Raw genomic sequence first — 27,290 nt, forward strand, 5'->3', positions numbered from 1 at the left:
CCGTTACTACAGTAATATAACTTTTATAATATGCTAATTAGCCTCTAGGTGCAGGGGGGCATTGCCCCTGCTCCTAGGGGCTACATTCTTCCACCTCTGGCCACGCCCCCTGCTACACTAGATTGACAGGTCCAGGCAGCGTTGGTCTCCTACTGCCGGCCCTGTCTGCTGTGTGAATCTCGCGCCTGCGCCGTTCCGTTCAGTATTCAGCACAGGCGCAGTGAGTGAAGGGCACTTGCCGGCTGCCTCACTGGGCCTGCGCCGAATACTGAACGGCGTGAGATTTCCCCAGCGCACAGGGCCGGCAGTTGGAGGTGAAGGATGCCTGGCCTCAATCTAGTGTAGCAGGGCGTGGCCAGGTGGGAGAACGGAGCCTCTAGGAGCAGGGGCTAGAGGCTAATTAGCATATTATAAAAGTTATATTTCTGGAGTAAGGGGGCATAGATAAAAGTAGGAATAGGCTAGTTAGGTTCAGCTGACATTAGCACATCGCTATCAGCTAGTTTAATAGGGTTAATTCTGGTGACAGAAACCCTTTAACAGACAGCTGGCCAAATATACAGGGAGTGCAGAATTATTAGGCAAGTTGTATTTTTGAGGATTAATTTTATTATTGAACAACAACCATGTTCTCAATGAACCCAAAAAACTCATTAATATCAAAGCTGAATATTTTTGGAAGTAGTTTTTAGTTTGTTTTTAGTTTTAGCTATTTTAGGGGGATATCTGTGTGTGCAGGTGACTATTACTGTGCATAATTATTAGGCAACTTAACAAAAAACAAATATATACCCATTTCAATTATTTATTTTTACCAGTGAAACCAATATAACATCTCAACATTCACAAATATACATTTCTGACATTCAAAAACAAAACAAAAACAAATCAGTGACCAATGGATGGATTCTGTCAGTGTTTTGATCTGTTCACCATCAACATTGCGTGCAGCAGCAACCACAGCCTCCCAGACACTGTTCAGAGAGGTGTACTGTTTTCCCTCCTTGTAAATCTCACATTTGATGATGGACCACAGGTTCTCAATGGGGTTCAGATCAGGTGAACAAGGAGGCCATGTCATTAGATTTTCTTCTTTTATACCCTTTCTTGCCAGCCACGCTGTGGAGTACTTGGACGCGTGTGATGGAGCATTGTCCTGCATGAAAATCATGTTTTTCTTGAAGGATGCAGACTTCTTCCTGTACCACTGCTTGAAGAAGGTGTCTTCCAGAAACTGGCAGTAGGACTGGGAGTTGAGTTTGACTCCATCCTCAACCCGAAAAGGCCCCACAAGCTCATCTTTGATGATACCAGCCCAAACCAGTACTCCACCTCCACCTTGCTGGCGTCTGAGTTGGACTGGAGCTCTCTGCTCTTTACCAATCCAGCCACGGGCCCATCCATCTGGCCCATCAAGACTCACTCTCATTTCATCAGTCCATAAAACCTTAGAAAAATCAGTCTTGAGATATTTCTTGGCCCAGTCTTGACGTTTCAGCTTGTGTGTCTTGTTCAGTGGTGGTCGTCTTTCAGCCTTTCTTACCTTGGCCATGTCTCTGAGTATTGCACACCTTGTGCTTTTGGGCACTCCAGTGATGTTGCAGCTCTGAAATATGGCCAAACTGGTGGCAAGTGGCATCTTGGCAGCTGCACGCTTGACTTTTCTCAGTTCATGGGCAGTTATTTTGCGCCTTGGTTTTTCCACACGCTTCTTGCGACCCTGTTGACTATTTTGAATGAAACGCTTGATTGTTCGATGATCATGCTTCAGAAGCTTTGCAATTTTAAGAGTGCTGCATCCCTCTGCAAGATATCTCACTATTTTTGACTTTTCTGAGCCTGTCAAGTCCTTCTTTTGACCCATTTTGCCAAAGGAAAGGAAGTTGCCTAATAATTATGCACACCTAATATAGGGTGTTGATGTCATTAGACCACACCCCTTCTCATTACAGAGATGCACATCACCTAATATGCTTAATTGGTAGTAGGCTTTCGAGCCTATACAGCTTGGAGTAAGACAACATGCATAAAGAGGATGATGTGGTCAAAATACTCATTTGCCTAATAATTCTGCACGCAGTGTACTACTCTCGTACAGCAGAATTTAATTTGGTGATGCCACCTACCTCACTGAATCTATAAATGAACCTAGTTGTTCAGGCGGTGCATGTCCATTTGCTGATGTGCGTCAGGTTGGTGCAAAAGTTGAATAAACTATTTCATCATGTAGCAAACTGAACTGGCTGGTGTGGCTTCTGCGTTAAACAGCCTGCCAGAGTTCACCTGGTTCTGCCTAGTTGGATACTGCTGTTCACTGCTGGGCCCCATTGACTATAATGGGATCCGGCTGCTTTCCAGCACAATTGACGACCAAAACCTGGCATTTCGGCAGAAATTGGCCAGATCCCTGCACCCCTGCACCGCAAATAGTTTTTTCATGGCCACACATTCTGTTATGGATGTCTCACGATAATCTGGGCAGGTGTAAGCCGTGTACCAGGGTGGGCTTCCCAGGATACAGCGAGAAAAGCGGCTCTGACACCAGCTTTTGCAAAACAGGCTTTTTACTACAATATGACACTGAACGCCAACCCCAACCTCTGGGAACATAAAATGTATTTACATACACTCAGCCCGCAGGCCAAGACCCTTGTGCTGCACAGCACGGTGCCCTGCAATGGATGCCAGAAAGAATTGCACTAGTTTGCCTACTGGTGGGCACAACTAAAACGACCACACCGTCCCTGTTATTACCCTAGAAATGAAATGACACGAACGATTATATGGGTGCATGGTACGGGCTGGCCTGCAGTACAACACAAAAGTTCACAATCTTATAATAAACTACAGTGGTTCTATGGCACATGCCTGCGCATTACTCCTGCGCAAACCCTGGGCTGGATTGAGCCGGTGAGACGTCTATCAGCTCTTAACTGTGCAATGTCTCTTTTTATTATGGAGTCCTTCTGTGAACAGCAGAAACACTTTTTTGCCTGACACACGAAACAGAAACCCTAATTAGTTAACTACAGGCCTGGTCTAGTCTCTAGGCGCCAATATTGCAATGAGGTGCGTGCACGATCTTACCGACCTGGGTTTGCTCTATCTCTGCTGATGACTCTGAACCGAACAAGCAGTCTATTCAATAAACATGCGGTACCGCAGAGCAGGTAGTTTGTTCCTCAGCTCTCATCAGCACTCCTGGCAGAAGTGCTCTGTCCCCTGGGCAGAATCTGGTTCCTGAACAGCGATTAGCTTAACTTGACTGTAGTTGTGGTCGCAAAATGTTGATCCCATGCTTGGATGTGAATGGATTCACTTCTCTCTGTGTCTCTGTGTCCTTCCAAAGGAAGACCCTTTTGAGTATCTTCAATAGCACATGGGGTCTCGTTGCCTCTTCTTAGGAAAAAAAAAAGCTCCCCACTGGGAGGGGGGCAGAGAAGACAGAGAGAGAAACAAGTAAAAGGCTTCTCTGGGGTGGAAAGGAGGAGGATCAGGAGGAATGCTCTAAACCCTGGGTCAAAGCACAGTGTCAGGCGTAGAGATGATATCGACATCATACTGTTGTGAGGACTAGTGAGCTATCCAGTCCACAATGTCATCCTTTTTGTTTTCACTAATAATCGAGGGAGAACTGTGGCCTGCTGCTACTACTGCTACTGGTCAGATGTGTGGCAACTGTGGGGCTACTGTTGTTTGCACTACTACAGCCACCCAACTTCTCACTTGCAGATGACGAAGCCTTCCACTCTGTGACTTACCAGACAATTTATTATGTGGCCTATTTAAATAATGCCAAGTCACAGATTTGGTAAACTGTTTATTAAACGGTATCAAAATTGCAACAGTTTTTTGGGAAATTAACACAAATTAAATTAAGGGTCCACTTTTATGGCACACTGGACACTGGTACTGACAATTTCAATGGTATAATGCATTAAACGTCCTTTTCTATGAACACACTGCACATTGACATTGACATTTTACAATGGTATATCAACGCAGTAAAATGGAACAGTAAAACTGGTTGTAATATATTGATGAGATTAAACTATATATTGATGCAGTAAAATGCATTGAACTGTGTAACTGTAAATGATGGCAAAATTACTACAGTTTTTTTCCCGGTAATTAACAGACAAAGGCACAATTAAACACCCCCTTCTATGAACACACTGTGCATTGATAAATACTTATATAGCAGATAGACCTCTATCTCAAGTGACTTACTAAGACACTCAACACTTCTATATTCTCCCGATATAAATCATGTATATTAAATTAAATTCTTTATTATTAAATTTTACAAAAAAACATTAAAACAATTAAAAACAATATTAGAAGGGGACTCATACTGTGTATAATTAAATAATAAATAATGTAATTCCTATATAATATGGGCAATGGCAGCACAAAAAAAATCTAATAAATAGGCAATAAATGTATAGATAATAATTCTCAATTATATGTTACATACTATAAATGAAATTCATGGTCTTCCATAGCTTTTATCTATATATTATAGGATTTATATGTATAGCTGAATAAGATACCAAAATACAGACCCTCAGATTATAATAAAGTATAGTGTAGTATTTCATATGGACTACTGCAAAGGGTTAATTGCTGTAATGTCATGCTATTGAGTCAAATGTTGTGATTTCTTATGTTTGTGTACTTAACACCTTCCAGACATTTTTTACCTTTCTGACACTGCCTAGTTTTGCAAATCTGACATGTGTCACTTTATGTGGTAATAACTTTGGAATTCCTTTACTCAAAGCAATTCTGAAACTTGTTTCTCGTGACAAATCGTACTTCATGTAAGTGGTAAAATTGAGTCAATAGGTTTTACCTTTATTTAAAAAAATCATGGAAAAATTCACTATTTTCTAAATTTGAATTTTTCTACCTTTAAGAGAAACGGTGGTACCTCATAAATTAATTCTTAATTAACATTCTCCATATGTCTACTTTATGTTGGCATCATTTTGTAAATGTCATTTTATTTTTTTTAGGACATTAGAAGGCTTAGAATTTTAGAAGCAATTTTTCACATTTTCAAGAAAATTTCCAAAACCAACTTTTTAAAGGACTAATTCAGTTTTGAAGTCACTTTGAGGGGCTTATATAATAGAAACCACCCATAAATTATACAATTTTAGAAACGACATCCATGAAATTATTCAAAATTGATTTTACAAACTTTGTTAACCCTTTAGGTGTTTCACAAGAATTGTACTTTCACAGTCGTGTTGTGAGGATCCGGCAGGCAGTTCCGTCGCCGGAACTGCTTGCCGGATCCGGAAATCCGTATGCAAACGAATATCTTTTGTAGATGGATCCGGATGCGGATCCGTCTGACGAATGCATTAAAATTTCCGGAACACTTGAATACATTTCAATAGGAATTAATTCCGGATCCGGCATCCCGGCAAGTGTTCCGGAATTTTGGCCGGAGAAAATACTGCAGCATGCTGCGGTATTTTTTCCAGCGAAATACAGTTAGGGACTTAACTGAAGACATCCTGATGCATACTAATTGGAATGCTTTCCATTCAGAATGCATTAGGATAAAACTGAAGCATTTTTTTCCGGTATTGAGCCCCTGTGACGGAACTCAATATCGTAAAAGAATAACACTAGTGTAAAAGTACCCTTACACAGCAAGGGATAACAACCAAACAAGCCTTAATATTTATTACGCTGATTCTGCAGTTTACAGAAACATCCCATATGTGCTTGTATACTGCTGTATGGGCACACAGCAGGGCTAAGAAGGGAAGGAGCTCCATATGGTTTTTGGAGGGCAGATTTTTCTGGAATAGTTTTGGGGGGCTATGTCACATTTGAAAAGACCCTGAGGTACCCCTACAGTGGAAACTCGCAAAAAGTGACCAATTTTGGAAACAACATCCCTCAAGGAATTTATCGAGGGGTGTAGCGAGTGCTTTAACCCCACAGGCATTTCATACAATTTAGAAACACTTGGCAGTAAAAATGAAAACAATTATTTCTTCCAATAAAATGCTGCATAAGCCCCAAAGGTTTCATTTTACAAGGAGTAACAGGAGAAAAAGCACCCCACAATCTGTTACCCATTTTCTTATGAATACGGCAACACCCCATATATGGTCATAAACTGTTGTTTGGGCACACGGCAGGGTTCAGAAGAGAAAGAACACCAAGAAAAAATATATTTTTAACCAAAAGGTGTGCTTTTAGTGGGTTTTGAACTAATGGTGGTCTGTGCATGACACTACTATGGGGGATCTGTGGATGGCACTGTTATGGGGGGGATCTGTGGGTGGCACTGTTATGGGGGGATCTGAGGGGGGCACTGTTATGGGGGGGGGATCTGTGGATGGCACTGTTATGGGGGGTGATCTGTGGATGGCACTGTTATGAGGGGGTGATCTGTGGATGGCACTGTTATGGGGGGGTGATCTGTGGATGGCACTGTTATGGGGGGATCTGTGGATGGCACTGTTATGGGGGGATCTGAGAGGGGCACTGTTATGAGGGGGGATCTGTGGATGGCACTGTTATGGGGGAGTGATCTGTGGATGGCACTGTTATGGGGGGGTGATCTGTGGATGGCACTGCTATATATGTTTCACCCACAGATCCCCCACCCCATAACAGGGCCATCCACATATCCCCCACCCCATAATAGTGGCATCCACAGATCACCCCCCCATGACAGTGCCATCCACAGATCACCCCCCCATTACAGTGCCATCCACAGATCTCCCCCCTTATAACAGTGCCATCCACATATCCCCCACCCCATAATAGTGCCATCCACATATGCCCTAATATACCTGTGGGAGGGACCGGTGGCATGCAAATGCGGCGGGGCCGGTGCGGTCACTGTACTCCGGCCCCACCGCTCACTCACTGCTTTATTGCCTAAACATTTTATAATAATAGCTTTCATTGAAGTTCTGATCCCCTGCCCCATCTGTACCTTACTAAATGTCCTGTAGCAGGCAGAGCAGGGCGAGCGGCCGGACGGAACTCACTGACGTCACGTGCCTGCACCGCCTACTTTATGAATGAAGTAGGCGGCGCAGGCACGTGACGTCAATGAGTTACGGCCGCCGGCCTCTCCTCCCTCCCCGGTCCAGCTGATACATCGCAGTCTGCGAAGCTGCAGCATCGCAGACTGCGATGTAAAATGGCAGCATTCGCCCCATAAGACGCAGGGGCATTTTCCCCCCACTTTTCAGGGGGGAAAAAGTGTGTTTATGGGGCGAAAAATACGGTGGGTTAAATAAAATAAGAAACCCCCAAAAAGTGACCCCATTTTAAAACCACACCTCTCACATAATTTACCAGGGTGTGTAGTGAGCAGTTTGATTGCAGAGATGTTTTAAAAAATTAATTCATATCAGATGGTGCAAAGTGAAAATTAAAGAAAAAATATAGTAACAGATGCTGCAGGGGTCGTTATATCTCAGGTTATCTGTATATTTAAATATGTTTTGTTATGTAGTATATACACATAGGGTATGTACTTCTATGTAGGGTCCTAACAGGGTGGTTTTCAGGGTCTAGGCACGGGGACAGGGTGCCTCCACCATCAGGGGGCATCCCTGGGTAGAGATTATCGCTAGGGTCGGATAGGGATAGATTTTTTATCTACCCAGCCTCCCAACCTCTGTCACCCCAGAGATACCTTTAAATACCTGTACCATCCCTGTTAGTTTATCCATTCAGCACCCTGAGATCGCATAGCGGGGAGCCAATGTTGAGAGAGGGAGCACCTCGGTAAACCCCTTAGATTCAGCAGCCTTAGATTCGGCAGTCAGTATCTAAGGGTTTAATCTGCCAGTATTGGAGTTTTCAGCAATGACAGTGGACACAGTAGAGGCCTGGCTGTCAGTAACAGTCAGGTCCCTGCCGCTGATTGGGCAAACACAGCTCCTTTGCCTGCCTGATCAGTGTAGTGCAAGCTGCTCAGAGCTATGCCCAAGTTCAGAGAATGTCAATTTCTAAGACTTCAGCATCCAAGGAAAAACTCTACCATCAGAGTACTTCAAAGAGAAGGTTAGAAGGTCTAGAATCCACAAGGCCATGCAGTGGACTTAGACAGCAAGGTGTTGCGTATGTTTATGGCAGAGAGACCTTACTGCTTTGAAAGGGATCATTGCTAAAGCATCCCCTGCACTTTGAGACGGATTCGCCACCCGTATCTCAGTTCTGCACCCCTCAGTTAACAAGAACCTCATTGCGTGTCTGTAGATGGAGAGGAGTAGTACAACCTCCATCACTTCGCTGTCCATGCTTTTAAGAGAATGTTGCAGATATACTTTGGAACTGTGCCTTGCTGCTACTTGTACTACAATCCATATCATCTTCAGTAAAAATATTTTATTTATTCCAAAAAACTGTCTTGGTTATTGACTTTGGTCCTCCTGCCTTGCACCCTGCCAAACATCTACTATAAATGCTATCCCAACTACCACCATGCAGGAGCCCCAACTCCAGGGAGTGCACCGGGGAAAAAAAAAGGACGTGCCCCCCTTTAAAGGGAACCTGTCGCCTGAATTTTGGGTATAGAGCCGAGGACATGGGTTGCTAGATGGCCGCTAGCACATCCGCAATACCCAGTCCACATAGCTCTGTGTGCTTTTATTGTGTAAAAAAAACGATTTGATAAATATGCAAATTAACTGAATGGGGAACATTCAGAATGCTATAGAGATATAAGGATTACCTCCCTTACAGAAAACAGATTTTGTGTTGGGGCCTAAAATCCCTAAAAATAGCTGCTAGGACTTGCTCTGTCCTGACGATGATGATGTATTGCGTCTCTATTTATAGGAATATGCAGAATTAAAACCTCATTTAGATAAATTGCATTTGCATTCTCATTATGGCGGAACAAGCCCAGAGCTATATCAGATGGCATCCGCATGTGGTAGAGCACAGACAGGCGTGCGCTCTGCATTGTGTCTAAGCAAGCAAAGAAAACACCAAAAATGCCAGGTTTTCATTTCCTACCAGAGGATTGTATTTTACGAAAAATCAATTTGTAGATTTTATATAATACTGAGAGCTTAAAGGGCATCTGTCAGCAGATTTGTCCCTATGACACTGGCTGACCTGTTCCATGTGCGCTTGGCAGCTGAAGGCGCCTGTGTTGGTCCCATGTTCATATGTGTCTGCATCGCTGAGAAAAATGATGTTTTAATATATGCTAATGACCCTCTAGGAGCAACGGGGGCGTTACCGTTACTCCTAGAGGCTCTGCTCTCTCTGCAACCTCCACCTCTGTACTTTGATTGACAGGTCCAGACAGTGTAAACATCATCACACCTGAGTCTGAGATCAACCGAGGGATACATAACTGCTGCAGCCATTCACTGGTCCCACATCTCTGTGTCGACATATGTTGATCTCCATGAGGGAGAGGACGAGCTGGCCTGGTAGTGTCAGACACTAAACCCAGCAGTGGGAACTAGGTAAGTATGATATCCACTGCGGATCGGCCATTCTGGGAGGTCTGTCTTACTCTTGGAAAAACTCTTTAAAAGTATAGGATCTATAGAGACAGGCCTAGTAGGCAGCTTTTGGTTGAAGGTGATCCAGGTGACAGCATACTTACCAACATTGTAGTTGGTAAATTCAGGCATGTAAGTTCACAGGAATGGCCCCAAACCAACATGGAGCTGCCCACTTGTGGGCTGGGCTTACTAATCACCACCCATCTTTCAACCTGCGACAGCCCAAATTTGTCAAGACTTTTGCTTAAAAATAGGGACAGCCCCTGCAAATTAGCGACTGTTGGCAACTATGAACACATCACACAGTCCCTGCATATTGGGTAGTGAAAACTTCTCACTAAATTAGCAAAGAAGCTAAAGTGAACTGACTTAAATGGGGAGTATTATGAGGACAATCCTTGTCCATACATCAGACATAATAATTAAATCACCTGCCTAATATTAAGTATGTCCCCCTCATGCCACCAAAACAGCTCTGATCCATCATGACATGAACTCCAAAATACCTTTGAAGATATCTGGCATGAGACATAATTAGCATTAATTTTTTTAAGTCCTGAAAGTGGGGCCTCCACAGATAATGATCTAATTGTCATGTTCCTCAAACCATTCCTCCCAAAAGAACCCCCCTTGAGATTCTTTGTGGATTAATAGCGTTCCACCAGGTCCACCATTTCCAGGGCATTTCCAGGAGATACCTAGCCGATCCAGTGCTGGAGAGGGGGTGGCAGCGCCCTCCAGAATATGTCAGCCAATAGTCTATCCAGCATAGTCGTGGGACTCAGCACATCAGGCTGTAGCCACTTTTGCAAAAGGTGAAGTAAGTCATAATACTGGGGTTTCGCAGGCTCAGCCGGCTTAAACCCCCCACTGAGGTACCCGCTGGGCCCGGACCAACACATTCACACCCAGTCTTGCCAAAATCTCACCCTTTACCTTTGGGTAGTTGGCCGCTTGATCGTCCGGCAAGTCGAAATACACCCGCTGGGAATTGGATGCCAGGAAAGGAGCAACGACCTCAGCCCACTCGTCTCTGGGCAACTTTTCCCTGGTGGCCACTTTCTTGTACAGTCATGGCCAAAAGTTTTGAGAAGGACACAAATATTAGTTTTCACAAAGTTTGCTGCTAAACTGCTTTTACAGTAGGTGAACCCGATTTTGTGTCAATCTCGCTCTCTTTCTCGGCGAGATTGAGCACCTACGAGCCCCATCGCGGGAGCCAGCGCCGAGCTGGCTTGCCGCGATGGAGACAGAGCCGTCATAGAAGCGACGGGAGATCCGACTTGGATTCCCGCCAATTCTACACGTGTGCGGCGTTTGTTATGAATCCTGAGGGGGAAGTCCCCGCCGGATTTTAAATAAAAATCCGGCATGGGTCCCCCCCTCAGGAGCATACCGGGCCCTTAGGTCTGTTATGGGTTGTAAGGAGAGCCCCCCCTACGCCGAAAAAAACGGCGTAGGGGTCCCCCTACAATCCATACCAGACCCGTATCCAAAGCACGCTACCCGGCCAGCCAGGAAGGGAGTGGGGACGAGCGAGCGCCCCCCCCCCCCCCCCTCCTGAGCCGTACCAGGCTGCATGCCCTCAACATGGGGGGGTTGGGTGCTCTGGGGCAGGGGGCGCACTGCGGCCCCCCCACCTCAGAGCACCCTGTCCCCATGTTGATGAGGACAGGGCCCCTTTCCGACAACCCTGGCCGTTGGTTGTCGGGGTATGCGGGCGGGAGGCTTATCGGAATCTGGGAGCCCCCTTTAATAAGGGGGCCCCCAGATACCGGCCCCCCACCCTAAGTGAATGAGTATGGGGTACATCGTACCCCTACCCATTCACCTGCAAGAAAAGTGGTAAAAACACAAATAAACCACACAGTGTATTAAAATATTTTATTTTTCTGCTCCGGAGGCCGCCCCCTGTCTTCTTTATTAGCTCTTTTACCAGGGGGGGCTCTTCTTCTTTCGCTATCCCGACGGGTCTTCTCCGCTATCCGGGGGGTCTTCTCAACTCTCCGGGGTTCTCCTTCTGTCTTCGCCGCTCTCCGTTGTTGACTCGGCGCACCCCGGTTCTTCGTCTCGCGAGATCTCGGATTTTAAATAAAAATTTAGCGAGACGAAGAACCGGGGTGCGCCGAGTCAACAACGGAGAGCGGCGAAGACAGAAGGAGAACCCCGGAGAGTTGAGAAGACCCCCCGGATAGCGGAGAAGACCCGTCGGGATAGCGGAAGAAGAAGAGCCCCCCCTGGTAAAAGAGCTAATAAAGAAGACAGGGGGGTCTTCTCAACTCTCCGGGGTTCTCCTTCTGTCTTCGCCGCTCTCCGTTGTTGACTCGGCGCACCCCGGTTCTTCGTCTCGCTAAATTTTTATTTAAAATCCGAGATCTCGCGAGACGAAGAACCGGGGTGCGCCGAGTCAACAACGGAGAGCGGCGAAGACAGAAGGAGAACCCCGGAGAGTTGAGAAGACCCCCCGGATAGCGGAGAAGACCCGTCGGGATAGCGGAAGAAGACAGAAGGAGAACCCCGGAGAGTTGAGAAGACCCCCCGGATAGCGGAGAAGACCCGTCGGGATAGCGGAAGAAGAAGAGCCCCCCCTGGTAAAAGAGCTAATAAAGAAGACAGGGGGCGGCCTCCGGAGCAGAAAAATAAAATATTTTAATACACTGTGTGGTTTATTTGTGTTTTTACCACTTTTCTTGCAGGTGAATGGGTAGGGGTACGATGTACCCCATACTCATTCACTTAGGGTGGGGGGCCGGTATCTGGGGGCCCCCTTATTAAAGGGGGCTCCCAGATTCCGATAAGCCTCCCGCCCGCATACCCCGACAACCAACGGCCAGGGTTGTCGGGAAGGGGCCCTGTCCTCATCAACATGGGGACAGGGTGCTCTGAGGTGGGGGGGGCCGCAGTGCGCCCCCTGCCCCAGAGCACCCAACCCCCCCATGTTGAGGGCATGCAGCCTGGTACGGCTCAGGAGGGGGGGGGGGGGGCGCTCGCTCGTCCCCACTCCCTTCCTGGCTGGCCGGGTAGCGTGCTTTGGATACGGGTCTGGTATGGATTGTAGGGGGACCCCTACGCCGTTTTTTTCGGCGTAGGGGGGGCTCTCCTTACAACCCATAACAGACCTAAGGGCCCGGTATGCTCCTGAGGGGGGGACCCATGCCGGATTTTTATTTAAAATCCGGCGGGGACTTCCCCCTCAGGATTCATAACAAACGCCGCACACGTGTAGAATTGGCGGGAATCCAAGTCGGATCTCCCGTCGCTTCTATGACGCGCTTGCTGGGATGTGCTGTCACTATTCCAGTGAGTCGAGATCTCGGCACCATGTCGCCGAGTATCAGCGCGACGCTGTCGTGCTAAAAGCACAATATCACAAACACCTACTGTAGATCTTTGTTTCAGTTGTTTCTGTGATGTAGTGAAATATAATTACATGCACTTCATACGTTTCAAAGGCTTTTATCGTGCTGGAAAATGCATTGTTCTTCACCAAACTGTTGTTGGATTGTTGGAAGAAGTTGCTGTTGGAGGGTGTTTTGGTACCATTCTTTATTCATGGCTGTGTTTTTGGGCAAAATTGTGAGTGAGCCCACTCCCTTGGATGAGAAGCAACCCCACACATGAATGGTCTCAGGATGCTTTACTGTTGGCATGACACAGGACTGATGGTAGCGCTCACCTTTTCTTCTCCGGACAAGCCTTTTTCCAGATGCCCCAAACAATCGGAAAGAGGCTTCATCGGAGAATATGACTTTGCCCCAGTCCTCAGCAGTCCATTCACCATATTTTCTGCAGAAGATCAATCTGTCCCTGATGTTTTTTTTTGAGAGAAGTGGCTTCTTTGCTGCCCTCCTGAGCCGTACCAGGCTGCATGCCCTCAACATGGGGGGGTTGGGTGCTCTGGGGCAGGGGGCGCACTGCGGCCCCCCCACCTCAGAGCACCCTGTCCCCATGTTGATGAGGACAGGGCCCCTTTCCGACAACCCTGGCCGTTGGTTGTCGGGGTATGCGGGCGGGAGGCTTATCGGAATCTGGGAGCCCCCTTTAATAAGGGGGCCCCCAGATACCGGCCCCCCACCCTAAGTGAATGAGTATGGGGTACATCGTACCCCTACCCATTCACCTGCAAGAAAAGTGGTAAAAACACAAATAAACCACACAGTGTATTAAAATATTTTATTTTTCTGCTCCGGAGGCCGCCCCCTGTCTTCTTTATTAGCTCTTTTACCAGGGGGGGCTCTTCTTCTTTCGCTATCCCGACGGGTCTTCTCCGCTATCCGGGGGGTCTTCTCAACTCTCCGGGGTTCTCCTTCTGTCTTCGCCGCTCTCCGTTGTTGACTCGGCGCACCCCGGTTCTTCGTCTCGCGAGATCTCGGATTTTAAATAAAAATTTAGCGAGACGAAGAACCGGGGTGCGCCGAGTCAACAACGGAGAGCGGCGAAGACAGAAGGAGAACCCCGGAGAGTTGAGAAGACCCCCCGGATAGCGGAGAAGACCCGTCGGGATAGCGGAAGAAGAAGAGCCCCCCCTGGTAAAAGAGCTAATAAAGAAGACAGGGGGGTCTTCTCAACTCTCCGGGGTTCTCCTTCTGTCTTCGCCGCTCTCCGTTGTTGACTCGGCGCACCCCGGTTCTTCGTCTCGCTAAATTTTTATTTAAAATCCGAGATCTCGCGAGACGAAGAACCGGGGTGCGCCGAGTCAACAACGGAGAGCGGCGAAGACAGAAGGAGAACCCCGGAGAGTTGAGAAGACCCCCCGGATAGCGGAGAAGACCCGTCGGGATAGCGGAAGAAGACAGAAGGAGAACCCCGGAGAGTTGAGAAGACCCCCCGGATAGCGGAGAAGACCCGTCGGGATAGCGGAAGAAGAAGAGCCCCCCCTGGTAAAAGAGCTAATAAAGAAGACAGGGGGCGGCCTCCGGAGCAGAAAAATAAAATATTTTAATACACTGTGTGGTTTATTTGTGTTTTTACCACTTTTCTTGCAGGTGAATGGGTAGGGGTACGATGTACCCCATACTCATTCACTTAGGGTGGGGGGCCGGTATCTGGGGGCCCCCTTATTAAAGGGGGCTCCCAGATTCCGATAAGCCTCCCGCCCGCATACCCCGACAACCAACGGCCAGGGTTGTCGGGAAGGGGCCCTGTCCTCATCAACATGGGGACAGGGTGCTCTGAGGTGGGGGGGCCGCAGTGCGCCCCCTGCCCCAGAGCACCCAACCCCCCCATGTTGAGGGCATGCAGCCTGGTACGGCTCAGGAGGGGGGGGGGGGGGCGCTCGCTCGTCCCCCCTCCCTTCCTGGCTGGCCGGGTAGCGTGCTTTGGATACGGGTCTGGTATGGATTGTAGGGGGACCCCTACGCCGTTTTTTTCGGCGTAGGGGGGGCTCTCCTTACAACCCATAACAGACCTAAGGGCCCGGTATGCTCCTGAGGGGGGGACCCATGCCGGATTTTTATTTAAAATCCGGCGGGGACTTCCCCCTCAGGATTCATAACAAACGCCGCACACGTGTAGAATTGGCGGGAATCCAAGTCGGATCTCCCGTCGCTTCTATGACGCGCTTGCTGGGATGTGCTGTCACTATTCCAGTGAGTCGAGATCTCGGCACCATGTCGCCGAGTATCAGCGCGACGCTGTCGTGCTAAAAGCACAATATCACAAACACCTACTGTAGATCTTTGTTTCAGTTGTTTCTGTGATGTAGTGAAATATAATTACATGCACTTCATACGTTTCAAAGGCTTTTATCGTGCTGGAAAATGCATTGTTCTTCACCAAACTGTTGTTGGATTGTTGGAAGAAGTTGCTGTTGGAGGGTGTTTTGGTACCATTCTTTATTCATGGCTGTGTTTTTGGGCAAAATTGTGAGTGAGCCCACTCCCTTGGATGAGAAGCAACCCCACACATGAATGGTCTCAGGATGCTTTACTGTTGGCATGACACAGGACTGATGGTAGCGCTCACCTTTTCTTCTCCGGACAAGCCTTTTTCCAGATGCCCCAAACAATCGGAAAGAGGCTTCATCGGAGAATATGACTTTGCCCCAGTCCTCAGCAGTCCATTCACCATATTTTCTGCAGAAGATCAATCTGTCCCTGATGTTTTTTTTTGAGAGAAGTGGCTTCTTTGCTGCCCTTCTTGACACCAGATGTGCTCACACCTGCCTGCTGCCATTCCTGAGCAAGCTCTGCACTGGAGGCACTCCGATCCCGCAGCTGAATCCTATTTAGGAGACGATCCTGGCGCTTGCTGGACGCCCTGAAGCCTTCTTAACAAGAATTGAACCTCTTTCCTGAAAATGCAGTGGAAAGTTTTTTTTGGGATTAAGTTCATTTTCATGGCAAAGAAGGACTATGCAATTCATCTAATCACTCTTCAGTATATGCAAATTGCTATTATAAAAACTTAAGCAGCAACTTTTCCAATTTCCAATATTTATGTAATTCTCAAAATTTCTGGCCACGACTGTACATCGATAGGTAGGTTTCGATGTCGTCTGCGGGTGTCATCTTAGGGTTCTCTGCACGAACTGCTTTCTGGGCATCGTGGACACTTCGGGTTGCTCCTGCTGTCTGCAAAGCAATCACGTGTTGTAGCAGCAACTGGTTGGTCTCTTGCTGCTGCTTATTAGCCTCCCATTGGTGCAGGTTGGTCTCTCGCTGCTGCAAATTAGCCTCCATGAGGGCCTTCACAACTGCCTCCATTTTGTTGTGGGGCACGGGTTGAAACACAGCTGGTTTGATGTACGATATACAACTGTGCCCAAAAATGCAAACCCAAAAATTTATCGGCGTTCACGCCCGCCTCACTGCGCTTGCCCACATCCTCCACCAATTGTGGGGATTTGCTCTGGTAGTTAGGACTAGCGGATGCAGTATAAAGGCAAAGTACACAGTTCTTGAATCAAACATTGGTGTTTATGCACACATTGGTGTATAACAAAATGCATATAAGGTGTATCACAAAACGCAGAATGCTTGGTGTTTGCTCACACACAAGGAAAGTCCATAAACAATAAAAGTCACCTTTTGTCCTGGGTGTTAATTCACACCCTGCCAGCAGTTCAACCTCATCAAGTACATAGGCGGCCTGTTCGCCTTTAGAGGGGCCTGAGCCCTCCAGCCTGGCTCAAACCTCAAAACCAGCCCTCAAAACCAGCACAGCCAGCACACAGACTCCTGAGCTCCACTGTCAGAGTGAGGTAAATCCACCCACCTGGCAGTACTGGCTGGTTTTTATGCCTGGCAAAACCCGGCCTGGAACATGGGGAGTAGTTACCCACCCAGCACTTTGACTGCTCCCAGTAAGAGCTGTCCCGGATCAGCTATAACAGCCATGCTAACTCTTTAGGTGTCAATTAGCAATAGCTGCTGCTGACACATAAAATTCTGGCTCTTACTTCACCAAGGCCAGGAACCTCGGTGACACATACCTTCCATCCACAATGATTCGAGGTACCTTCTTACAGAGGTCACTGCCATTTGAGGGCACCACTTCCATGAATAAGGTACTTGTTTTGTTTTGTACAAAAAGGTACTTGTTTTGTACAATGTTTAGGTAGGTGGTATACTGTATGTCACATCCACATGATGGCAGGATCCAATGTTTCCCAGTGGAACATTGCCCGGAGAATCCCACTGCCTCCAGCTTATCTTCTCTCCATATAGCCTCCTGATGTCAACTATTCCTCAGGTACGTGATACATGTACGTCCAGCTGTCCACATCATGTAACGGGATACCTCAGACCAGGCCGTTTTTTTCAACTGCTCCATGGTCCACTTCTGATGCTCATTTACCCTTTGTAGACACTTTTGGAGTGAACAGGGGTCCGTATAGACACTCTGACCAATCTACAGACCTATACACAGCTGAGATGTTCTGGTACCTTTCTGTCATTGCCAGCAGGAACATTTTCAAAAATTTGCTCTGCAGTAGCTCTTTTGTGGGATCAGATCAAATGTGCTAGCCTTCACTGTCCATATGTACCGATGATCTTTGGAGACTGTGACCAGTTGTCCTTCCTTGGACCACTTTTGATAAGGACTAGCCACTGCATTCTGGGAACACCTCACAAGACCTGCAATTTTGGAGATGCGTTGACCCAGTTGTCAAGACGTTACACCTTGGCCCTTATTCTGCCACAGATGTACGTTAGAGAAGTCTCTGACTGGTTGTGAGTGGTAATCTCTGTACAAACAATGGTAGATAGCTGAACTCACTAATATCCCTAGGTCATGGTACCAGTTCCATGTGAAGCTCCATTGAGAAGGATACAATAGAAATGCTTTGGTAATTATTGAGTTTATCTTGAGACATATAGAGGATATTAAAGCATATTAGAGGATATTAGAGGTCAAAACGAAATGCTCTCACCAACTCTGAGTCTGCTGCAGAAAAGAAAGACACAGGACCAGAAAAACAGGATATGATGTCACCGAAAGAGGAGGAGTAGACAGAGAGCAAAGGCAATGAGATTTACATAATACATTCAGAAACCCATAACAAGAATGACCACAGGGTGGCAGCATACATAAACATGGTAATGATATGATAACACAAATACAGCAATTTATATTAAATGGAAGAAATAAATGCTGGGACAGCACACTCCCAGTCTGAAATCCTAGGATTTCACACTATATACTTAACATGAATGTCAATATGATGTTCAATGAAAATACTGGAACCTGAAAGACAAAAGGCAACAAAGAAAAGACTTTAAACTTTAATGGGTGGACAGGAACAGTCCAAATATCTGGAATTTTCTAGGAATAGTTCGGAGATGGACGACTGAATGGACAAAAAGTTCTTAAAAATTTCCTCAAGGCAGAAGAAGTTATTCCTCAACGGGTAAGAGGAGAACAATCTCAGATACAGTGGGAGAAAAACGGTATTATCCCCCAGCAGTACCTAATACAGCTTGTGGACTTGGCTGCATTTTTCTCATTTCATTTAAAGTGACAGTATCCTTGTTATATCTAATTGGACACACATTGCCCAAACAGGCAAAGAAATACCACATCTTTCCAAGAGACTTCATTCTTGTGCGGTTTATGACCCAATATAACAGTATATTGTATTTTATTATTTATCTTTTAGGCGGATTTTTAACTATTATGTTTTAGATAACATGTATTTTACTGTTGAATTAGCGGTATAGGTATAATAAATTGTTGTTTGATGTGAAACCACATAGCGAGTGCCAGCCGTTTTTCTCCCATTTTATTTATTTCTCTGGACTGATTGAGTGAGCAGTCTTTCGGCTAGAGCACCCCGACCTTACTGAGGAGGGTGGTGAGCTATCCACATATCTTTCCATTTTTCAATCTCAGATACAGGCCTGATGAAGGACTTGGGATCTCCTTGTTTTGCGATGGTCACTCCCACCTTACGGACATTGCCATCTTCACTGGCGAAGATTTTTGAGAAGAGACCCATGGGCCAGGAATTTCTTTCCACCTTCTGGTCTTTCATGAGAACAAGATTTCCTATTTGTAAGTTTGGCTTATCCTGCTGCCACTTCCTTCGTCCTGCTGCCACTTCCGGTAATCTCTGTACAAGCAATGGTAGACAGCTGAACTCACTAATATCCCCAGGTCGTGGTACCAGTTGCATGTGAAGCTCCAGTGAGGAGGATACAATGGGAATGCTTTGGTAATTTATTCAGTTTGCCTTGAGCAAAGACATATAGAGGACATTACAGTATATTAGAGGATATTAGAGGTCAAAACGAAATGCTCTCACCAGCTCTGAGTCTGCTGCAAAAAGAAAGACACAGGCCAAGAACAAACACTATAAGATGTCACTGAAAGGGGATGAGTAGACAGAGAGCAAAGGCAATGAGATTTACATAATACATTCAGAAACCTATAACAAGAATGACCACAGGGTGGCAGCATTACATAACATGGTAATGATATGATAACACAAATACAGCAATTTATATTAAATGGAAGAAATAAATGTTGGGACAGCACAGCTCTTTTCCGAGTCGCTCAACTCTTTGCTCTTGAACGGACTGTTCACTTGCTGCCTAAAATATCCCAACCCTTGACAAAAACCCCTGCCATGTGATCGTCAACATTACTCCTCTCACCAGAGGTTTTAATGTTATGTTTGGCTAGTGTATTTCCAATAAAGACCATTAGGTTTGAGAGTCTACTTTGAACTTTTATATGCGGTTCAGTTGGAGAGCTCTTCACCAAACTAACTACATGTAATCCCTAAATTTCCGAGGTTTCACATGGACGTCTGAAGAAAGTTGAAAAGCATACTTTACCGGTGGTGTCAAAATCTGGAAAATAGTCGGGACAATTCTGAGTCACATTAAGTCCAGCGGTTGTATCATCCCAGCACAACCATCCATCCCAGGTGCGGTTACAATATAGACCTGTTGATGAACAATGGATATAAATTAATATGATCGTAATTAATATTCTTGCTTCCTTGGTTGTCTTGTTCTTGGACCACCCATGTAGTTAATAATTATCTTATGTAACTTTAAAATCTGGCCCCTTGTCACCCAGTCCACACACATCTATATGAAGGAACTTCTGCTCCTTTTGGAGCAACGGAAGCTCCTTCATCTACAGTATTTTATCTTTAGCATTTTGGTTAAAATCCCACAATAAAGAATGCTGGAAGACCTGTCATGTTAGAGAAAGTAATTTGACTATGTGAAGCTCGGAGAGAACTGATTTGTTTACTTCGCCGCATGTACAAGTAAAAGTGACACATAAATAATATGTTAATATCCGTCGTCTCAGCACTTCATGTGTCATTGCTGTAAAAAACAACTTGAAATTCAATTAATACACTGGGAGAACAATTCATCGTACTGACAGGGCAGATACGGTAATGGCCGCCCATGGACCGGTATTCTATGTATCTTTTAGGTACTTGCACTCGCTTGCGCAATTTTTTTTTACTTTTTGCATTTTTACACCATTCACTCCAGTTTTGTAATGTGGGTATTTATGTTAATGAGGTTCACTCCAGATTTAGCATTGAGACTTTTTTTTTTTTTTAAGTCGCAATCACATTCTAGGAGGAGGGAGAAGTAGGAAATCTGGACTAGCTTCTCTAGACAGAAGTGTTAGGTTTAAGGACAAATTTATCAAGTAACATGGGACATTTGATAAATGTGGCATAAAGTATGACAACGCAGACTCAAGTAAAACAGACTTTAAATTTTTCCCTCATGATAGATCTCCCCAAAAGAGTAATTGTATTGTCACGGGCAATGTTAACAATCTGCAAAAGTCACGTATTATGAGGATATCATTGTAACCTATCTTATACATAGTAGGTAGAAATATACTACTTATATTCTTGAACATAGAAGGCAGCATTATATTAGATATATTTTTGTGCATAGGAAGCAGTATTATAGTAGTTATATTCTTGTACATAGGAGACAGTAATATAGTAGTTATATTCTTGTACATAGGAGTAGTATTATAGTAGTTATATTCTTATACATAGGAGCAGTATTATAGTAGTTATATTCTTATACATAGGAGGTAGTATTATAGTAGTTATATTCCTGTACATAGGAGCAGTATTATAGTAATTATATTCTTGTACATAGGAGCAGTATTATAGTAGTTATATTCTTGTACATAAGAGGCAGTATTATAGTAGTTATATTCTTGTACATAGAAACAGTATTATAGTAGTTATATTCTTGTACATAGAAGTAGTATTATAGTAGTTATATTCTTGAACATAGAAGGCAGCATTATATTAGATATATTTTTGTGCATAGGAAGCAGTATTATAGTAGTTATATTCTTGTACATAGGAGACAGTAATATAGTAGTTATATTCTTGTACATAGGAGTAGTATTATAGTAGTTATATTCTTATACATAGGAGGTAGTATTTTAGTAGTTATATTCTTGTACATAGGAGTAGTATTATAGCAGTTATATTCTTGTACATAGGAGGTAGTATTATAGTAGTTATATTCTTGTACATAGGAGCAGTATTATAGTAGTTATATTCTTGTACATATGAGCAGTATTATAGTAGTTATATTCTTGTACATAGGGGCAGTATTATAGTAGTTATATTCTTGCATAACGGTGGCAGTATTATAGTAGTTATATTCTTGTACATATGACTATGAGCACTGTAGTATTAGTAGTCATATATTTGTACATAGGAATATTATTATAGTAATGATATTTTTGTACATGGGAGTCAGTATTATAACAGTTGTATTCTTGTACTCTTCATATAGTAGTCAGCAGTATTTTAGTAGTTGTGCATGCTACGTACACTTTTAACATCTTGATTCAGAGTTATGAGAATGCTAATACATGTTCTATTTATGGTAAAAAGAAGCAAGAGTAATAATAATATAATGGTAATAATTGAGTTGCCAGGGATACCAGGATGATGTGTGGCTGGACATAAGGTCATTTTAAGAAATCAGTGGTAAAGTATTTTTTTAATGTCCCCTTTTTTGCCTCTCTCGAACTACACGGCCTTTCTTTTATGACTAATTAATGGATACGTTTTACTTTGTTCTACAGAAACTGCTATTGAATTTCTATCACTCAGATGAAATGTTACACGTAACAAGCCACAACCTTTTTCCTTCTGAAATTGTCTTTTTTTTCTCCTGTAATGAAATACCTAAAGTCATTCAAAGGGCTTCTGGTTTACAAATGCCTAAAAAGAATGTGATAAAATTTGTATCTAGAGATGTGGGAAAGAATTTGGCTGAGGTGGAATTAAATCCAATCCACTGTCATATTGTCATGGCATCTATTTCCAACTTTTTTCAGAATACACTGTATTTCTATGTAAAAAATTGTATCCAATAATAACTAACAGCAGGTACTGTATTGTTGAAGGCTATGGAAACCTGGAGCATTTTGTTATGATTGTATTTTACTCATTTTGGGGTAAACATTTTTTTTAGTTAGTCTTTATTAAAAATGTTCACCATTTTTGATATACAAGGGTTAAAAAATATGGCTGTTTGCAAGCTGTGAATTTCTGTTTACTTTGAATTGAATCAGCTGACAGCTCACATAGACCTTTTATCTCTGAACTCCTGCAATATTCTAATCAGTTTGATAAGAATTGAGCTATCATGTGTGTTTATGAGATCAGGAGATCAGAGATAAGAGCTCCACATGAATTCAGAGAATACAGAAAGTTACAGCTTGCAAGCAGACTGATTTTTCAACCCTTGTAACTCAGAAATGGCTGAACATTTTTAAAGAGGACCTTTCACCACTCCTGACATGTCTGTTTTAACAGCTTCATGCATTCTCCATGTAATAACAATTCTGGAGCATCTGTTCTTATGTCTGTATGTTGTGCCGTTCCTTTATTATTTCTACTAGAAGTTATGAATGAATTGCTATTAGCTTTCAGTAAGGGTACAGAGGGGAGGTAACCAGTTGGGGGCGTGTACCTGCACAGTCTGAAAATGGCAGCACTGATTGGATAGAGTGAGTCTGTGCAGGTACACGCCCCCAACTGGTTACCTCCCCTCTGTACCCTTACTGAAGGCTAATAGCAATTCATTCATAACTTATAGTGCAAATAATAAAGGAACGGCACAACATACAGACATAAGAACAGATGCTCCAGAATTGTTATTACATGGGGAATGCATGAAGCTATTGAAACAGGAATGTGAGGAGTGGTGAAAGGTCCTCTTTAATAAAGACCCGAAATGAGTACAATGCAATTATTAAAAATGCTCCATAGGTGTACATAGCCCTTTATAGTGTGCAACGTGTGGGTGGTGCACACTACAGTCTCTTTGGATGGAGCAGAACATGGCAGTTGTAGGCACACATGAACTTTACTGTAAATATTCTATATATCTTCACTTCTTGGGAGGTCATGGTATTTATTTTTATGATGTATCTAAACATATTCACACAGGTGAACAGTAATGTTCAGTTGCTCCAATACAGGCACAGTCTTTCATAGGAGGGTACAAAAATGACTTGACAGTTGCGGTCTTTTTAGGCATATCACTTTTGACAGTTACTTAGAAGCACAGTTCTGGCAACTTTTTACAGTCCATATACACAGTCTATAGTCTCAAGGTGGACCTCCTGGATTCAGGGGAAATTTTTTAAGCCTCAAAGCCTCAAGTGCTTTAGCTCTATGTCTTCTGTCTCTTGCAGATGTCACATTACTCCTTCCACTTCTCCACTGTTCCCAGTGGCTGACGCATTAACTAGGCCATTGGCTTCTCGTTGGCAGTAAGCCTACTCTCTCTTCTTCTGCAGGATCTACTCTCACCTGAATGAAGAATGATTTATTTCTCATATTTCTGCGATCCCTGCTGCGTATGGAATTCGAGTCTATGTACTGTATGTGTCTGCGAAAATCAGTTTTATGGTTCTAATAGCTGGGGGCCACTTCGGGTACTAGGACTCTGGTGTAACAGCTACCCCCTATAGCTAAACCATAGGACAGCATTAGTTATGTTAACATTTTTTTCACATAAGTTAAACTTTTGAAGAACCCTATTAAAGGGGCTGTCCTTTCTTATGTAAACATGCATGGGCATTTCAATATTTCTGCTTGCTCCCAGGACTGCAAGGTTGGTCTGTACGGTTGTACAGCAAGGCATTTTAGTGGTTCCTTCCCTTTTAATTCCTTGTAATGTAGTTGGTTAGTGGTGCCCAATTCCTGGCCAAGTTCCTAAAGTATGAAGTACTACACTGTGAAGACCTTTAGGTGGGGCTAGGAGGAGACAGGAGACTAGAAATCATATAGTTATGTAACGAAGGGCTCAAATCCATCGAAGACATCATCAAGGTATGTTGTGTCTTGCTACCATCTTTGTATCATATCAACTTCGGCCAGGTGTCACATTGGGCACTGGTCGATGGGGAACTAGCTCATTTGTTCACGGCATTGATGACTGCTACTTTCTTTACTCTAGTAAACTTTTCCGCACCTAAATTGGGTTAAGCTTATTTTTTCCTGAATCTCAGATAATACAATAATCCTTCCCCTAGTATTAGTGTTGCTTGGAGTTTTTTTTTACTGGATCTAAAGAGGTGTGCAGTGTCTCACTCATGATCGTGGGCACCACAAACTAGTTTGATTGTGTTTTATTGTCATATATTATGCCTGTATGCTGTACTTCATCTCATGTCATATTCTCCCATGTCACTATGTGACTCTATATGTAAGCTCCTTTATACAGGCTAGGTTCGTGCTCTCTACACTAGTTTCTCCACTAGATGGGGCAGTGTTACAATGTATATTTAGCTTAGCTCAGGCCTAGTTAGGTCAGTCTTTCCTGAAGTTTAGTCAGAGAGCAACCATGATGTAGCTGCCTGATGGAGGGAGGCCTCCTGCCTCTCTGCTCTCTCCTTGTTGGCTCCACAGTCCAGGGTTAAAGCCTACAAGATTCAACCTAGAGGTGAGAAGTCCACTTCTACAGCTCGCTCCTCCGGGGTGACCAGTGACAAGCTGAAAACAGCAAGTATTCAAGAGGACTAGTATATTTTATTTAAGTCAAAGGATAGTAAACGGCCGTACTCAAAGGCTTCCCAGGCACCTTTGCAATTAGGTGTAGGACACAGCTTCTGGCATCCACACCTCCAGTTTAGGCCAACTGTCAGAAAAGCACTGGAAATAGAGGTTCAAGGATTCTGAAAACCACCTTTAATTCAGGTTAGAATAAGGCGAGAGTTAATACCAGCCTAAGACTTTTTATACGTCAAAAGCCTAGTCTGAAGCAGTAGCTTTCATACTGTATATATATAAAAGACAAAGAGCCTGTTTTACCTGAGGACCTAGAAGATCCTACCCCCGTATGCATGAGAGAGCGTATTTCATATCTGGATGTACTAGAGACTGTATTTCATATCTGGATGTACTAGAGACTGTTTTGTACTTGGATGTAACCGTTATCAGAAGCAACGCTCAGTAAAAGTTATAAGCTGGATTGCACCATCCTTGTGTCAGTCTCCAATTCCTCAGTTAACACTACAGTAAATGGTTGTACCACCATAAAAGGTACTGGCGTCACGACTACAAGGGACCTTGCCATAGGCACATTAATACAGACCATCAAGGGCACCTCAAACCACCATCTGGCCTGTGTCCCTTACACCAGAGTGTGCCCCAGAGAATTCTTGTGATGTTCTCCTCATCACTTGTGCGAGCCTGCCCAGGGACGACATAACCGCGAGTAACCAGAACTGTACTTACCTCGGCCCACCTAATGCTCACACCGTGACCTCACACACAATTCCCCAGTCGGTCTGGCTCACTGCAGGTGTATCTTATAAAACAGTCAAAAAAACACACTACTCCCTTCTCCAAACCCTTCTAAACCAGCACAGAAGCTCCGGCGGTTGCTCTGTCTTTTCTTACAAGCAGCCTTGCGGTTGTCCTTGTCAGATTTGAACCTAGGACCCCAGCATAGGTGCTGGTTGTCAGCTTGGCTTGTAGCTATAAGGGGTGTAGCAGTTGCACTGTGGCCTCTCTACCTGATGGGGCCACATACTGTAGGAAGACACCTACTGTATATTAGAAATGTCACATGGTAGGTGGTGGCCCTGTTATAGATTTTGCACTGGATCCCTGACTGCTAGTTTGTTACATTGTATCACTCTGTGTTATGTGTCCCGTTAAGGCTTTGTCTGAAACACGGCAGGAGCTTACAATTTTCACAGCTATTTATTTTCCACACGCAAGACTAAACAGTAAATGGAAAATGTCAGCTGTGTTGCTGGCTGCAGGACCTAGGGCTATGACTGTGTGTCTACAGAGTACGAAGGAGCCGCCCGCTGTGCGAGCCCGACCGGGGCAGGATGGATTTCCAGTCTTTGAATGTAACACCAAAGGAATATTGTATAAATCATGAACTTTACCTGATTTAGAATATGGAGGATCCCTTTTCATTTTCTCATAACATTTGAACTGTGAATTCATAATTTTTTCTCTTACTCTGGCATCCTCGTGCGCTAGCGGCATTAGTGTTGGGTCGGCATAGTTTACAGTAGATCCATAACATGGAGCCATTCTCTGCATAGAAAGGAAGACGATTAGTGGAATAGGATGAGACAAACAGGTAATGATAGGAAATCTAGTTGGAAATGTTATACCTATGAAATATAGATAGATAGATAGATAGATAGATAGATAGGAGATAGATAGATATGAGATAGATATAAGGATAGATAGATAGATAGATAGATAGATAGATAGATAGATAGATAGATAGATAGGAGATAGATAGATATGAGATAGATATAAGGATAGATAGATAGATAGATAGATAGACTCACAGATATACAGGTGAAACTCGAAAAATTAGAATATTGTGCAAAAGTCCGTTTATTTCAGTAATGCAAATGAAAAGGAGTTGCATTAATGCAGCTTAAAATTAGAATTTTGTGAAAAGGTTCAATATTCTCGGCTCAAAGTGTCAGACTCTAGTCAGCTAATTATTCCATACCCCCTGAGCAAAGGGGACCCGAGATTGTGACTTTGGGGTTTCATAAGCTGTAAGCCATAATCATCCTAATTATAACAAATAAAGGCTTGAAATATCTCACTTTGCCTGTAATGAGTCTCATGTGTTAGCTTCACCTTTTAATTTGCATTACTGAAATAAATTAACTTTGCACCATATTCTAATTTTTTGAGTTTCACCTGTATATGAGATAGATAGATATGAGATAGTTATAGGTAGATATGAGATATCTGTCTGTTTTTCCTGTCTATCTTTCTACTGAAATCTGTCTATCCATCTATTGCATATCTATCTATTATCT

General features: G+C 44.1%; 1 protein-coding gene across 1 annotated transcript in view; it reads right to left on the bottom strand.

Moving 5' to 3' along the window:
* CALCR (calcitonin receptor) overlaps nucleotides 1–27,290 on the bottom strand; it is a 366,429-nt gene that overhangs the window by 110,107 nt on the left and 229,032 nt on the right. Inside the window, exons 3-4 of the mRNA XM_040431198.1 lie at nucleotides 26,385–26,538; nucleotides 19,793–19,903 (exon numbers count right to left, since the gene is read on the bottom strand). Of these exons, the coding sequence (XP_040287132.1) occupies nucleotides 19,793–19,903; nucleotides 26,385–26,538 (265 nt within the window). The remainder of the gene's footprint in view (nucleotides 1–19,792; nucleotides 19,904–26,384; nucleotides 26,539–27,290) is intronic.

This window comes from Bufo bufo, chromosome 5 (assembly GCF_905171765.1).
Source record: "Bufo bufo chromosome 5, aBufBuf1.1, whole genome shotgun sequence".
Classification (NCBI taxonomy): domain Eukaryota; kingdom Metazoa; phylum Chordata; class Amphibia; order Anura; family Bufonidae; genus Bufo; species Bufo bufo.